The sequence below is a fragment of the Somniosus microcephalus genome, chromosome 17, assembly GCF_052327205.1.
Source record: "Somniosus microcephalus isolate GS21.2 chromosome 17, FLI_Smic_1.0, whole genome shotgun sequence".
NCBI classification, from domain to species: Eukaryota; Metazoa; Chordata; class Chondrichthyes; order Squaliformes; family Somniosidae; genus Somniosus; species Somniosus microcephalus.
The window spans coordinates 2,329,141-2,345,576 of NC_141003.1; the positions used below are offsets into that span (position 1 = coordinate 2,329,141).

The 16,436-nt window shown below is 54.7% G+C and overlaps 1 protein-coding gene across 1 annotated transcript in view; it reads right to left on the reverse strand.

The window, feature by feature from the left end:
* Nucleotides 1-420: 420 nt before the first annotated feature.
* Nucleotides 421-16,436, reverse strand: part of ssbp1 (single-stranded DNA binding protein 1) — a 23,118-nt gene continuing 7,102 nt past the window's right edge. The window contains exons 2-7 of the mRNA XM_086009813.1: nucleotides 15,108-15,152; nucleotides 13,010-13,070; nucleotides 10,687-10,827; nucleotides 5,053-5,140; nucleotides 3,815-3,903; nucleotides 421-668 (exon numbers count right to left, since the gene is read on the reverse strand). Coding sequence (XP_085865939.1) covers nucleotides 625-668; nucleotides 3,815-3,903; nucleotides 5,053-5,140; nucleotides 10,687-10,827; nucleotides 13,010-13,070; nucleotides 15,108-15,131 — 447 coding nt within the window. The 5' untranslated portion in view covers nucleotides 15,132-15,152 and the 3' untranslated portion in view covers nucleotides 421-624. The remainder of the gene's footprint in view (nucleotides 669-3,814; nucleotides 3,904-5,052; nucleotides 5,141-10,686; nucleotides 10,828-13,009; nucleotides 13,071-15,107; nucleotides 15,153-16,436) is intronic.

Consider the following 16,436-nt stretch of genomic DNA (forward strand, 5'->3'; position numbering starts at 1 on the left):
GTGTAGCTGTGCAGCATGATTGAACCTCCCCTTTAAGAACTGGAAGGCACCAGTCTGAATACTTGTAATTGATAGTGCCTGAGCTTGAGTAGCACTCTGAGGTAGCGTCCCGTTCCCTGACGTTAGCGCCCTAAGAGAAGTGTGTAGCGCTTGTTTCTTGGGGCGCTAAAAGTTAATTTCGCAGTCGCCGGTGCTAAAGTTTGTGCCCCAAAATGGTCGATACAGAATCCCCCCCCCCCAAAAGTATCTTAACGGAGCTGGAAGAGAATAAAAGAAAGAAGAGTCAGTCACCGGGAGGGGAGCGTCGCCAGAGTCACGGCTGAAACTACTGAGCTCCTGAGCCTTTTTTCTTTTAATGACAATTGCAAAGCACAACAATGCTCCAGAGATACTGAGAATGAAGACACAGGACAGGGTAACTGTGATCAGCCATCGATTTATTGCAATCCCTGCACATCGAATGCCAATCAAAATATCAAAAATCACATGATCTGGTGAGCAAGTAATAGAAATACGCCCCCGTGCTGGAGTCTGATCCACAGGGATAAACAGAGAGATTAGAAAATAATCACAGACAGCCCATCTCCAGGAGGAGCCAGCGAAAGGAATGACGGCAGCTGTGGGCTAGATCTTCTCTTTGACAGAGTCGCTTAAAAATATTATATTATCTGTAAAGGGGAAAAAGTGATGAATAGGTTAGAGAGGGAGATTTGATGGAGAGCGAGACACTATATTACCGTTTCATTTTTAGGTCTTCTCTAAACTCGTCACTGTGGATTATTTTGACTCTCAGATCACTGTCATGTGTGAGCCCCACTACCCCAACCTTCGAGAGGGCCTATCCTAGCCAGGGGATCTAGGGAATCATGCCTGGCTAACCACAGAGCAAACCGAACAACTGTTGCACTGTGGCGTACCGATCACAGAAAGGACACAATCCGCTTTCCGGTCCGTAGACTATAAATCAGGCGTCATGCCTTTAAGAAACTCGATCTACAACATAGTTAAGCCCAGAGCGGGGGAGGAGCAGTCGAAACTGTGCACTGATGAAAGGCAGTCGTACTTTGTGTAGTCTCTGACTCCATTTTGTGTTCAGCATGCAGCCTCAACAATTAAACCTTTTCTGTTGAACCTCTCCGAGTTCAGTATTTTTTGCTAGGAGTACGTAGACTCTTATATGGCCATTAGTCCCATTGCAGGATTCAGAAGTGATACAGCCAATGTTCCCTCTCATTTTTTGGAATGTGCGGACAATTTCAATTTCTGCGCACGCGCAGTTTTTCCATTCAAAAGCCGGTAACCGGCCCATGTGGAACCTCCAGACCGCTGCGAGACCGCACAGCTTAACGGGCACATTGGATACAGCATCACACAAGGACTCGATTAACACATGAAGCTTATTCAACAATCAACTAGCAAAGAGTGATTGGTATATATTTAATGTACATCCTCCTCAAATACACAAAATGATAAAACAAAACAACTAAATTAAACTAAACTTTCAGAGTTATCTTAAACACGCTCAGAATTTCTCTATTCTTGCATCAAATATCAACAAACCATCTAGCCACCTCTTCCCAGATTTATAATCCAGTAATAACTACCGACCCCCACAACCCATCGACCAGTAATAACTACCGACCCCCACAACCCATCGACCAGTAATAACTACCGACCCCCACAACCCATCGACCAGTAATAACTACCGACCCCCACAACCCAGTAATAATTATAAAAATATACAATGATGTTCCCAAGGGTCTTTATTAGGACCACTGATCTATTTGAAAAATATTAATGACCTGGACTCCAGGTGATAGGAAACTCAAATCATCTAAATAATGAGGAAGACAGGAGGACAGAGACAGACTGGTGAAATGGGCAGACACACGGCGGATGAAATTTAACGTATGCGAAGTGATTAATTTTAGTAGGAAGAATGAGGAAAGACAATATGAACTAAATGGTACAATTTTAAAGGGGGTGCAGGAACAGAGAAACTTGTACGTATACAAATCTTCGAAGGTGGCAGGATTATTTGAGAGGGTTGTTAAAGAAGCACAAGGAGAATTTTTTTTGCAGCAAGTTGCTGTGATCTCCTTATCTGAGGAAGGACATACTTGCCTTGGAGGCGGTGCAACGAAGGTTCACTAGATTGATTCCTGGGATGAGAGGGTTGTCCTATGAGGAGAGATGGTGTAGAATGGGCCGATACTTGCTGGAGTTTAGAAGAATGAGAGGTGATCTCATTGAAACATACAAGATTCTGAGGGGGATTGACAGGGTAGATGCTGAGAGGCTGTTTCCCCCTGGCTGGGGAGTCTAGAGCTAGGGGTCACAGTCTCAGGATAAGGGGTCGGCCATTTAAGACTGAGATGAAGAGGAATTTCTTCACTCAGAGGGTTGTGAATCTTTGGAATTCTCTGCCCCAGAGGGCTGTGGAGGCTGAGTCATTGAGTATATTCAAGGCTGAGATCGATAGATTGTTGGACTCTAGGGGAATCAAGAGATATGGAGATCGGGCGGGAAAGTGGTGTTGAGGTCGAAGATCAGCCACGATCTTACTGAATGGCGCAGCGGGCTCGGGGGGCCGCGCGGGCTCGAGGGGCCGAGTGGCAGAGCAGGCTCGAGGGGCCGCGCGGCCGAGCGGGCTCGAGGGGCCGAGTGGCAGAGCGGGCTCGAGGGGCCGTGTGGCAGAGCGGGCTCGGGGGGCCGTGTGGCAGAGCGGGCTCGGGGGGGGCCGAGCAGGCTCGAGGGGCCGTGTGGCGGAGCAGGCTCGAGGGGCCGTGTGGCGGAGCATGCTCGAGGGGCCGTGTGGCGGAGCATGCTCGAGGGGCCGTGTGGCGGAGCATGCTCGAGGGGCCGTGTGGCGGAGCATGCTCGAGGGGCCGTGTGGCGGAGCATGCTCGAGGGGCCGTGTGGCGGAGCAGGCTCGAGGGGCCGTGTGGCGGAGCAGGCTCGAGGGGCCGTGTGGCGGAGCAGGCTCGAGGGGCCGTGTGGCGGAGCATGCTCGAGGGGCCGTGTGGCGGAGCAGGCTCGAGGGGCCGTGTGGCGGAGCAGGCTCGAGGGGCCGTGTGGCGGAGCATGCTCGAGGGGCCGTGTGGCGGAGCATGCTCGAGGGGCCGTGTGGCGGAGCATGCTCGAGGGGCCGTGTGGCGGAGCATGCTCGAGGGGCCGTGTGGCGGAGCATGCTCGAGGGGCCGTGTGGCGGAGCATGCTCGAGGGGCCGTGTGGCGGAGCATGCTCGAGGGGCCGTGTGGCGGAGCATGCTCGAGGGGCCGTGTGGCAGAGCATGCTCGAGGGGCCGTGTGGCGGAGCAGGCTCGAGGGGCCGTGTGGCGGAGCAGGCTCGAGGGGCCGTGTGGCGGAGCAGGCTCGGGGGGCCGTGTGGCGGAGCAGGCTCGAGGGGCCGTGTGGCCTACTCCTGCTCTTAATTCTAATGTTATGTGAAATTCACTGCCTGAAAGGGCAGTGGAAGCAGATTCAATAATAACTTCCAAAAGGGAATTGGTTAGTTACATGAAGGATAAAACCACACCGTGCTGTGGGGAAAAGGCAGGGAGGGGGACTAACGGGACAGCTCTTTCAAAGAATGGATCCTTCTATGATTTAGTTCCTCAGCCTCCACAAGATTCCCTTGTTGGTCCCTAATCATCCCCACTCTTGACTACCTTTTTACGATTTAGATGCTTATAAAAGACTTGAGTTTCTTTTTATGTTACCCACTAATCTTTTCTCATACACTCTCTTTGCCCCCTCTCTTCTCCTCCGCGCTATTTGACTGATTAAAGGCGAGGTAACCGGGAGGGACCCACCTGCCACCACGGTAGTTGCCTGTCTTCGAATGTTGCTTTTGTCCACGTATTCTCCATAGTCTAGTTTCCCCTCCACATAAATCCTGGCCCTGCTCCATAAAAGAGCAAGAAATAAATCAAACACAAGCAGCACGGAACTCCCGAGCACTGGGATACTTCCCAAAGGCTACCGTCCATACCAGAATCCGAGAGTTAAACACGGTGCTCCCGAGCACTGGGATAATTCCCAAAGGATACCGTCCATACCAGAATCCGAGAGTTAAACACGGAACTCCCGAGCACTGGGATAATTCCCAAAGGATACCGTCCATACCAGAATCCGAGAGTTAAACACGGAGCTCCCGAGCACTGGGATAATTCCCAAAGGATACCGTCCATACCAGAATCCGAGAGTTAAACACGGTGCTCCCGAGCACTGGGATAATTCCCAAAGGATACCGTCCATACCAGAATCCGAGAGTTAAACACGGTGCTCCCGAGCACTGGGATAATTCCCAAAGGATACCGTCCATACCAGAATCCGAGAGTTAAACACGGTGCTCCCGAGCACTGGGATAATTCCCAAAGGATACCGTCCATACCAGAATCCGAGAGTTAAACACGGTGCTCCTGTCCACATCCACAGGACAGAAGCAGGGACAGGAGTCCACTCAATCTGAATGAGCCTGGGCTCCATTGCGAGAATAGAGGAAGCTCATCACAGAGTGCTCTGTAACTGTGAGACAGTGTCTGCCCCTCACCCACTGGCTCTGTAACTGTGAGACAGTGTCTGCCCCTCACCCACTGGGTTCGTCAAGGGATTTAAATGTCTGGATGGGACGGGCTAGGGTTCGGAGCTGGCTGGTCCTGGGGGAACGGAGGGTTGGAAGTGGAGCAGGGCAGGGGGTGGAGGTGCAGAGGATGCCGGAGGGGAGGTTAGCATAACTGAGGGGGCGGGGCAGGATGGAGGCGGAGCCGGCTGGGGCAGCGGGGAACGTGGAGAAGGCGGCTGTGCAGAGACACCGAGTAGTTTTAATCCATATTGGCTTTGAGGAGGTGATGAAGACTCTGTGGGGGATCTCGGGCCTGACTGGAGAATCTGGAATGTCTGCATGTTGCTTGAAGTTGCCCCTCAGCTGAGCGGAAACAGAAGCAGAGTGAAGAGGTCCGTCTCCCGATATCTGATAGCCAACCTCTGGTCAGGAGGGAAACAACACGAGCTGCCCTGTGCAGGGTGAGTGTGATGTGACTACACCTACCCTTTCTTCACATACTGATACGCCAAATCCCTCAAACCAGGTCTGAAGATGGAAATTCGGTGCCATGTTGTCTTCTGGCTGATGTCTCCTGCAATAATTTAGCCACAATTTTACCAAATCATTATTCATTGTTCAGCCTGATACACATCACACAGTGCCATGATACCCCAACTGCTCATGATAGAACCTTAGAATCATATGCTATTCGGCCCATCGTGCCTGTGCCAGCTCTTTGAAAGAGCTGTCTATTTCGTCCCACTAAAATGATCTTGGGTTGTTTTAGTCATGGAAGTAAACAGATTGGAATGGGGAGGGGTAAGGGTTGGGGGAGGAGGGTGGAGCGGAAGAAAACAGGTTTGAGTGTGTGGAGGTTTCTGGTCTCTCAATATCCCCCTAGGGGAGAATGGACAGAGAGTCAGGGTGAGCTGAGGGACTGCAGAACAAGAGGCAAGGTTTAGTGGGTAGTTCGAAAGAGACGAGAGACGAGGGAAGGGTAATGATGGGAGGAGGTGGCAGGATGGAACAGTGGGAAGGTGAAGGGGCCTGGGATGCCTTGTAAGTGAGGGGATACAGGGAAGCAACGAGTCCCAAGGAGAGGGAATGGAAAGGAACGTGTGAGGATCATGCTTTTCCCACAAATCAGGAGTGTAGCTTGCAGTTGTTGCTGGCTCTTTTCCCAAGTTTGCATGCACTTCCCAGCTATAAAACTGTACTCACTTTCACTCTCTTTCGCCATTTAAAAAACACGGATTAACTTTACCTGAATAAAGTGTTTGAAATTTGCCCTCTAGCTTTACTTCAGAAATTGTTAGAAGCCGAGGAAAAATATTCCATCATCATAGCTGACTGAACTGTGCTGATACATCCTTGGAAATTAAATGACTGTACATGTTCAGACTGAATTCAACCCACAGCGTCACAGCTCTGGGCAAACACACTAAGTCCCAGCCCAGAGAAACTGAGATCTTCAAGTAAAAACTTGAATGAAGGCTTTAATAGACAATTCAAAGGATACATCTGAGTGCAATCAAAACGTGACAACGGGCAATGTAGACAGGAAGTGTGCACAGACACAAATGTTTATATAAAGTATAGATAGATTTATAGATTAATTAAACTATTAGTTAATATTTATGCAGTTTTTATTAATGCATATTAATAAGGCTATTGTCAATATATATTAATGGAACATTTAAGTTCATATGACTTAATGTACTGTAACTAATGCTAATTAACAACAGGAAACACTGAAAAAACTCAGCGGGCCAGGCAGCATCTGTGGAGAGAGAAACAGAGTTAACGTTTCACGTCAGTGACCTTTCGTCAGAACTGGAAAAAAAGCAGGAAGTGGAAAGCAAGTTTGGGAGCTGGGAAAAGGGGGAGGGGATGAAAGAACAAGAGGGAAGGTCAGTGATAGGATAGAAATCCAGAGAGAGTGAGAGATATTCAAGGCGAGAGGAGGTGGTAATGGGGCAGGTTGAGGAACAAAGGATGGCTCTAGGTGGGCTGTGAATTGCGCTGGCAGAATGAAGGACCGCTGAAGGGAGGGAAGAAAAAACAAAAGGTGTGGATAAAAAAAAATATATATATGTGATAGGGGCCGAGGTTATGGTCTGAAATTGTTGAACTTGATGTTGAGTCCAGAGGGCTGTAAAGTGCCGAACCGAAAGATGAGGTGCTGTTCCTCGAGCTTACGCTGAGCTTCTGTGGAACAATGCAAGGCCGAGGACGGTGAGGTCCGAGTGGGAATGGAGCGGTGAATTAAAGTGACAGGCGACCGGAAGCTCGGGGTCACCCTTACGGACTGAACGGAGGTGTTCTGCAAAGCGGTCACCCAACCTGCGTTTGGTCTCCCCAATGTAGAGGAGACCGCATCGTGAGCAGCGAATACAGTATACTAAATTGCAAGAAGTACAAGTAAATCGCTGTTTCACCTGGAAGGAGTGTTTGGGGCCCTGGACACTGGGAAGGGAGGAGGTAAAAGGGCAGGTGTTGCATCTCTTGCGCTTGCACGGGAACGTGCCGGGCGATAGAGGAATGGACTAGGGTGTCGCGGGGGGAGCGGTCCCTACGGAATGCTGAAAGGGGAGGGGAGGGGAAGATGCGTTTGGTGGTGGGATCACTTTGGAGGTGGCGGAAATGGTGGAGGATGATCCGTTGAATGTGGATCCTGGTGGGGTGAAAGGTGAGGACAAGGGGAACCCTATCGTGGTTCCGGGAGGGAGGGGCAGGGGTGAGGACAGAAGTGCGGGAGATAGAACGGACGCGGTCGAGGGCCGTGTCAACCACGGTAGAGGGGAATCCTCGGTTGAGGAAAAAGGGAGACATGTCGGAAGCACTGGTGTGGAAGGTGGCATTGTCGGAGCAGATGCGGCGGAGACGGAGAAATTGGGAGAATGGAATAGAGTCCTTACAGGAGGTGGGGTGGGAGGAAGTGTAGTCCAGGTAGCTGTGGGAGTCAGTGGGCTTGTAGTGAATGTTAGTCAATAACCTATCCCCAGAGATGGAGACGGAGAAGTCGAGGAAGGGAAGGGAAGAGTCGGAGATGGACCATGTGAAGGTGAGGGAAGGGTGGAAATTGGAAGCAAAGTGAATGAAATTTTCTAGTTCAGGGCGAGAGCAGGAAACGGCACCGATACAGTCATCAATGTACCGGAAAAAGAGGTGAGGGAGGGGACCTGAGTAGGACTGGAACAAAGAGTGTTCCACATAGCCCACGAAAAGGCAGGCATAGCTAGGGCCCATGCGGTACCCATAGCAACACCTTTGATTTGGAGGAAATGAGTGGAGTTAAAGGAGAAGTTGTTCAATGTGAGAACAAGTTCAGCCAGGCGGAGGAGGGTGGTGGTGGATGGGGCCTCTGTTCAAGGAAGATGCGGAGCGCCCGAAGGCCATCCTGGTGGGGGATGGAGGTGTAGAGGGATTGGACGTCCATAGTGAAAAGGAGGCGGTTGGGGCCAGGAAACTGTTAAAGTGGCGGAGGGCGTCAGAAGAGTCGCGGATGTAGGTGGGAAGAGACTGGACAAGGGGAGAAAAAAGAGTCGAGATAGGAAGAGATAAGTTCGGTGGGGCAAGAACAGGCTGAAACGATGGGTCTACCAGGGCAGTCCTGTTTGTGGATCTTGGGAAGGAGGTAGAAGCGGGCTGGGCGGGGTTGGGGAACTATGAGGTTGGCGGCCGTGGGGGGAAGATCTCCTTTAACTCCACTCATTTCCTCCAAATCAAAGGTGTTGCTATGGGAACCCGCATAGGGCTCCCCTTGTCCTCACCTTTCACCCCACCAGCCTCCGCATTCAATGGATCATCCTCTGCCATTTCCGCCACCTCCAGCGTGATCCCACCACCAAACGCATCTTCCCCTCACCTCCCCTTTCAGCATTCCGTAGGGACCGCTCCCTCCGAGACACCCTAGTCCATTCCTCTACCACCTCCAGCACCCCTTCCCCTGGCACCTTCCCGTGCAAGCGCAGGAGATGTAACACCTGCCCTTATACCTCCCCCCTTCCCACTGTCCAGGGCTCCAAACACCACTTCCAGGTGAAACAGCGATTTACTTGTACTTCTCGCAATCTAGTATACTGTATTCGCTGCTCACGATGCGGTCTCCTCTACATTGGGGAGACCAAACGCAGATTGGGTGGCCGCTTTGCGGAACACCTCCATTCAGTCCGTAAGGGTGACCCCGAGCTTCCGGTGGCCTGTCACTTTAATTCACCGCTCCATTCCCACTCCGACCTCACCGCCCTCGGCCTCTTGCATTGTTCCACGGAAGCTCAGCGTAAGCTCGAGGAACAGCACCTCATCTTCCGATTAGGCACTTTACAGCCCTCTGGACTCAACATAGAGTTCAACAATTTCAGATCATAACCTCGGCCCCTATCACATATATATATATTTTTTTATCCACACTTTGTTTTTCCTTCCCTCCCTTCAGCTGTCCTTCACTCTGCCAGCGCAATTCACACCCCATCTAGAGCCATCCTTTGTTCCTTAATCTGTCCCATTACCACCTCCTCTCGCCTTGAATCTCTCTCACTCTCTCCTGCTTTCTATCCTATCACTGACCTTCCCTCTTGTTCTTTCATCCCCTCCCCCTTTTCCCAGCCCCTAAACTTGCTTTCCATTTCCTACTTTTTCCAGTTCTGACGAAGGGTCACTGACCTGAAACGTTAACTCTGTTTCTCTCTCCACCGGTGCTGCCTGGCCCGCTGAGTTTTTCCAGCGTTTCCTGTTGTTATTTCGGATTTCCAGCATCCGCAGTATTTTGCTATCGAACTAATGCTAATTGTTTATTACAGTATATTAATGTAACTAATGTTGACTTGTGTAATTAATATAATATATAATTCAATTTCTAGTCAGAATTGTAAGTATTAATGAAGTATGTGAAAGTATCAAGTGTAAGATTATTCTTGTATTCAAGGATCTCAACAACAGCAACTTGCATTTATATAGTGCCTTTAACACAGTATAACGGCATAAGGCGTTTCACAGGAGTGTTATCAAACACCGAGCCACCCAAGGAGGCATTAGGACAGATGACCAATAATATGGTCAAAGAGGTAGGTTTTGAGGAGAGAGAGAGGCAGAGAGGTGGAGGGGGTTAAGGAGGGAATTCCAGAGCTTGGGGCCCAGGCAGCTGAAGGCACGGCCGCCAATGGTGGAGTGATTAAAATTTGGAATGCGCAAAAGGCCAGAATTGGAGGAACAGAGCGATCTCGAAGGGTTGCAGGGCTGGAGCAGGTTACAGAGATAGGGAGGGCCAAGGCCGTGGAGGGATTTGAAAACGGATGAGAATTTTAAAATCGGGGTGTTGCCGGACTAGAAGCCAGAGTTGATTGGTGAGCACAGGGGTGATGGGTGAACGGGACTTGGTGCGAGTTAGGATATGAGCTTCGGATGAGCTGAAGTTCATGGAGGGTGGAAGGTGGGAAGCCGGCCAGGAGAGAGTTGGAATAGTCCAGTCTAGAGCTAACAAAGGCAGGGATGAGGGTTTCAGCAGCAGATGAGCTGAGGCAGGGGTGGAGACAGACGATGTGAATGTATCCAATGTAAGCTTATTCCTGTATTGGTGTATCTCAGTACATGGAAGCGCAGGCCAAGAGCAGGGTGCAGGTGATGTGAGCTTCAAGGTTGGGGGAGAATTTGAGCTGGATCCACAGACATAATTCCATCCTCACTTTAGTCACACATATTGTCTTATTTTTATATAAAATATTTTGATTTGACATTATTTACAGTTTGACAGAGAAGTTGAATTGATGGGAGCAGAGGAGTTTCCCGGCAGTGCAGGGAGGAGCAATAGTGAGGTACTAGTGTGCAACCACGAGTGCAAGAGTCGAATTACAATGTGACACGTTGACACTAGCCTGCCGACAGAGGAATATATAATGCAAAACATTGATCCAAAAAAGTTAGAAAAACTTGAGAACAGGAGATAAGACATTGTACATAGAAGTGTGTGCAGTCATTAGACTTTGCTATATTTCCGATATTGTAACAATAATTACATTACACCATCGCTTTATGGTGGACTTAGCACGGGGACTCGAGAGTGGTACTCTGCACTCACACATCACTCAGCAGCAAACGTTCAGAGGGGAACACAAAGCATTTGGCTTTTGATGTCATTACCAGATGCAAATGTATCGCTGTCCCCCGATCGCCACATTTCATTGGTTGCCAATGAGAAGATTGTTACAGGATTCTTTCCATCGACCTGTCGCATCACAGGGTCCTGCCCAACCCGGCCGAGCAGCTGGACCCGGTTCAGGGCTGGAGAGAAAGATACACAATTCAAATACCAGCAGACTGTAACCCAATCCCATTCCTGACTGGTAAACACGAGGCAACAGTTACCTAGGCACCCAAACGGGGCAACAGCCAGAACAACCTCCAACAGACAGGGACAAGTTCAATCGCAGTCCAGGGGGGTAAGAAGACGCCCCTTGCCACTGGTCACTGCTCCCGGCCACCGGTGAATGGCGCGGGGGGGGGAGGAGGGCGGCGCGAGGGGGGAGGAGGGCGGCGCGAGGGGGGAGGAGGGCGGCGCGAGGGGGGAGGAGGGCGGCGCGAGGGGGGCGGCGCGAGGGGGGCGGCGCGAGGGGGGAGGAGGGCGAGGGGGGAGGAGGGCGGCGCGAGGGGGGAGGAGGGCGGCGCGAGGGGGGAGGAGGGCGGCGCGAGGGGGGAGGAGGGCGGCGCGAGGGGGGAGGAGGGCGGCGCGAGGGGGGAGGAGGGCGGCGCGAGGGGGGAGGAGGGCGGCGCGAGGGGGGAGGAGGGCGGCGCGAGGGGGAGGAGGGCGGCGCGAGGGGGGAGGAGGGCGGCGCGAGGGGGGAGGAGGGCGGCGCGAGGGGGGAGGAGGGCGGCGCGAGGGGGGAGGAGGGCGGCGCGAGGGGGGAGGAGGGCGGCGCGAGGGGGGAGGAGGGCGGCGCGAGGGGGGAGGAGGGCGGCGCGAGGGGGGAGGAGGGCGGCGCGAGGGGGGAGGAGGGCGGCGCGAGGGGGGAGGAGGGCGGCGCGAGGGGGGAGGAGGGCGGCGCGAGGGGGGAGGAGGGCGGCGCGAGGGGGGAGGAGGGCGGCGCGAGGGGGGAGGAGGGCGGCGCGAGGGGGGAGGAGGGCGGCGCGAGGGGGGAGGAGGGCGGCGCGAGGGGGGAGGAGGGCGGCGCGAGGGGGAGGAGGGCGGCGCGAGGGGGGAGGAGGGCGGCGCGAGGGGGGAGGAGGGCGGCGCGAGGGGGGCGGCGCGAGGGGGGAGGAGGGCGGGGGGGGTGCGGCGCGAGGGGGGAGGAGGGCGGCGCGAGGGGGGAGGAGGGCGGCGCGAGGGGGGAGGAGGGCGGCGCGAGGGGGGAGGAGGGCGGCGCGAGGGGGGAGGAGGGCGGCGCGAGGGGGGAGGAGGGCGGCGCGAGGGGGGAGGAGGGCGGCGCGAGGGGGGAGGAGGGCGGCGCGAGGGGGGAGGAGGGCGGCGCGAGGGGGGAGGAGGGCGGCGCGAGGGGGGAGGAGGGCGGCGCGAGGGGGGAGGAGGGCGGCGCGAGGGGGGAGGAGGGCGGCGCGAGGGGGGAGGAGGGCGGCGCGAGGGGGGAGGAGGGCGGCGCGAGGGGGGAGGAGGGCGGCGCGAGGGGGGAGGAGGGCGGCGCGAGGGGGGAGGAGGGCGGCGCGAGGGGGGAGGAGGGCGGCGCGAGGGGGAGGAGGGCGGCGCGAGGGGGGAGGAGGGCGGCGCGAGGGGGGAGGAGGGCGGCGCGAGGGGGGAGGAGGGCGGCGCGAGGGGGGAGGAGGGCGGCGCGAGGGGGGAGGAGGGCGGCGCGAGGGGGGAGGAGGGCGGCGCGAGGGGGGAGGAGGGCGGCGCGAGGGGGGAGGAGGGCGGCGCGAGGGGGGAGGAGGGCGGCGCGAGGGGGGAGGAGGGCGGCGCGAGGGGGGAGGAGGGCGGCGCGAGGGGGGAGGAGGGCGGCGCGAGGGGGGAGGAGGGCGGCGCGAGGGGGGAGGAGGGCGGCGCGAGGGGGGAGGAGGGCGGCGCGAGGGGGGAGGAGGGCGGCGCGAGGGGGGAGGAGGGCGGCGCGAGGGGGGAGGAGGGCGGCGCGAGGGGGGAGGAGGGCGGCGCGAGGGGGGAGGAGGGCGGCGCGAGGGGGGAGGAGGGCGGCGCGAGGGGGGAGGAGGGCGGGGGGTGCGGCGCGAGGGGGGAGGAGGGCGGGGGGGTGCGGCGCGAGGGGGGAGGACGGCGGCGCGAGGGGGGAGGAGGGCGGCGCGAGGGGGGAGGAGGGCGGGGGGGGTGCGGCGCGAGGGGGGAGGAGGGCGGGGGGGTGCGGCGCGAGGGGGGAGGAGGGCGGGGGGGTGCGGCGCGAGGGGGGAGGAGGGCGGGGGGGGTGCGGCGGGAGAGGGCAGAGATCCCCATGCAGAGTACGGGAGGGGGAAACGGGTGTGGGGAGACAGTATCATTGATCAGGGACAGGGAGTGAAAGTGCTTACTCACATCTCTCCAGTATGAGGGAGGAGGCATCAGTTACTTGATGTCTCACCAGTTGTCGAATTACCTGCAGGAATATCAACGTATACATTATATATGGAGAGCAAATTTGGACAGGCCCAGGCTCAGACGGATAAGCCCAGACCCAAACAGACAGTCTTGACCGACGGGGCCAGACCCCGACAGACAGTCTGACCGACGGGGCCAGACCCCGACAGACAGTCTGACCGACGGGGCCAGACCCCGACAGACAGTCTGACCGACGGGGCCAGACCCCGACAGACAGTCTGACCGACGGGGCCAGACCCCGACAGACAGTCTGACCGACGGGGCCAGACCCCGACAGACAGTCTGACCGACGGGGCCAGACCCCGACAGACAGTCTGACCGACGGGGCCAGACCCCGACAGACAGTCTGACCGACGGGGCCAGACCCCGACAGACAGTCTGACCGACGGGGCCAGACCCCGACAGACAGTCTGACCGACGGGGCCAGACCCCGACAGACAGTCTGACCGACGGGGCCAGACCCCGACAGACAGTCTGACCGACGGGGCCAGACCCCGACAGACAGTCTGACCGACGGGGCCAGACCCCGACAGACAGTCTGACCGACGGGGCCAGACCCCGACAGACAGTCTGACCGACGGATGCCATGTCCGCAGCACCTTGGCTTACGCAGGTTCTAGTCTTATGACACCCTCACATCATCTGTTTTTGACCGTCAAGACTTATGTCTGGTGTAGTTATGACAGCACAAGAGGAGCATGTCTCCATCGTGTCCTTGCTGTTTCTGTGAAGGGCCTATGTTTCTAAATCACTGCAGGCATCATAACATTCCCACGCAGTGGCAGCTACACCCGACCTGGCCTCCCAGGCTAGCTGCCCTCGATCTCTCATTGCTGCTGGCTCTATCCAGCATTCGACGTTGGCAATCCGCTTTCCCACCCCACACTGTCTGGTTACAGGTTACTCACACACTTTAATTATAAGCAAAGGTTATCACTGCGTACGGTTGATGATTACAGACTTCTACATTTAATTCTTACACACAATTATAAAACCATTACTGAAGATTATAAGATATTAATGATAATAAGATATCAAAACAAGCATTCTAAAGATCAACTAAACCATGATGATCTTACAGTCCCTTTGCCCCTTATCTCAGTCCCTGAAATTCGATGAATTGCGTTAACCTTGCGTCCCACGAACAGGCTGCTGTCTTGTTCTGCCAGGAATACTGCTGACTGCATCTGTCATTTGGCCAAACAAGGCCCAGAGCCTCGGTTTCTTCCATTTTAAAATCTAACCGGGTCTAACCAGCGCACATTACACTCGTTTAAAAGCATGATTATTCAAGAATCAGCGTACATCGTGTAACAGTTACATAATACAAACTTGGACCCATCACTAATAATACTTATTTCATTTAGTCCATGTTAGTTAGCAGGGAGAATCTGAAATTGAGACATCCCAGGATTTGCACACAGGTACTGGCCCAGACAGTCTGGCCGAGGGGTCGAGGCCCAGGCAGTCTGGCCGAGGGGTCGAGGCCCAGGCAGTCTGGCCGAGGGGTCGAGGCCCAGGCAGTCTGGCCGAGGGGTCGAGGCCCAGGCAGTCTGGCCGAGGGGTCGAGGCCCAGGCAGTCTGGCCGAGGGGTCGAGGCCCAGGCAGTCTGGCCGAGGGGTCGAGGCCCAGGCAGTCTGGCCGAGGGGTCGAGGCCCAGGCAGTCTGGCCGAGGGGTCGAGGCCCAGGCAGTCTGGCCGAGGGGTCGAGGCCCAGGCAGTCTGGCCGAGGGGTCGAGGCCCAGGCAGTCTGGCCGAGGGGTCGAGGCCCAGGCAGTCTGGCCGAGGGGTCGAGGCCCAGGCAGTCTGACCCAGACAGTCTGACCGAGGGGTCTAGAGCCAGACAGTCTGACCCAGGGGTCTAGAGCCAGACAGTCTGACTGACGGGCCTAGACCCAGGCAGTCTGACTGACGGGTCTAGACCCAGGCAGTCTTACTGATAGTCAGACCGTCTGGGTCTAGGGCTGACGGGTCTAGACCCAATCAGACAGTCTGACACAGAAATCATGAACAAATGAATTAAACAGTAAACTCACATTGAACACGAATCCTCGCACCATCTTTTCCTGCTGAATGCGTTCCTGAAAGGGGTTTCAAGAGGGCAACATTATTTAAATACGGCAGGGCTGAGCGATTTAAATAGATTCCCTCAATGTGTCAATCATTTCAAACAGGTTCCATTCACATCAGCGCTGGTCTCAAACAACTCACCAACCAAAACTACCGTCAGTGTATTACAGGCAGCAACAGTACAGTCTCTCACTGTCAGTGTATTACAGGCAGTCAGAACATAAGAACATAAGAAGTAGGAGCAGGAGTAGGCCATACGGCCCCTCGGGCTTGCTCCGCCATTCAATAGGATCATGGCTGATCCGAATCTAGACTCACGTCCACTTCCCTGCCCTCTCCCGTAACCCCTAATTCCCTTTTCTGCTAGGAAACTGTTTATCTCCATTTTAAATTTATTTAATGTTGCAGCTTCCACAGCTCTCTGGGTAGTAAATTCCACAGATTTACTACCCTGAGTGAAGAAGTTTCTCCTCATCTCAGTTTTGAAAGGACAGCCCCTTATTCTAAGATTATGCCCCCTAGTTCTAGTCTCACCCATCAGTGGAGACACCCTCCCCACATCCACCCGATCAATCCCCCTCACAATCTTATATGTTTCGATAAGATCGCCTCTCAGTCTTCTGAATTCCAATGAGTAGAGGCCCAACCTACTCAACCTTTCCTCATACGTCAACCCCCTCATCTCCGGAATCAACCGAGTGAACCTTCTCTGAACTGCCTCGAGAGCAAGTATATCTTTTCTTAAATATGGAAACCAAAACTGCACGCAGTATTCCAGGTGTGGCCTCACCAGTACCCTGTATAACTGCAGCAAGACTTCCCTATTTTTATACTCCATCCCCCTTGCAATAAAAGCCAAGATTCCATTGGCCTTCCTGATCACCTGCTGTACCTGCATACTAACTTTTTGTGTTTCATGCACCAGGACCCCCAGATCCCTTTGTACTGTAGCACTTTGCAGTTTCTCATCATTTAGATAATAACTTGCTCTTTGATTTTTTCTGCCAAAGTGCATAACCTCACACTTTCCAACATTATATTCCATCTGCCAAACTTCTGCCCACTCACTTAGCCTGTCTATGCCCTTTTGCAGGTTTTTTATGTCCTCCTCACTCACTGCTTTCCCTCCCATCTTTGTATCGTCGGCAAACTTGAATATGTTGCACTCGGTCCCTTCCTCCAAATCGTTAATATAGATTGTAAAGAGTTGGGGTCCCAGCACTGACCCCTGTGGGACACCACTAGTTACTGATTGCCAACCCGAGAATGAACCATTCTCTGCTTTCTGTTAGATA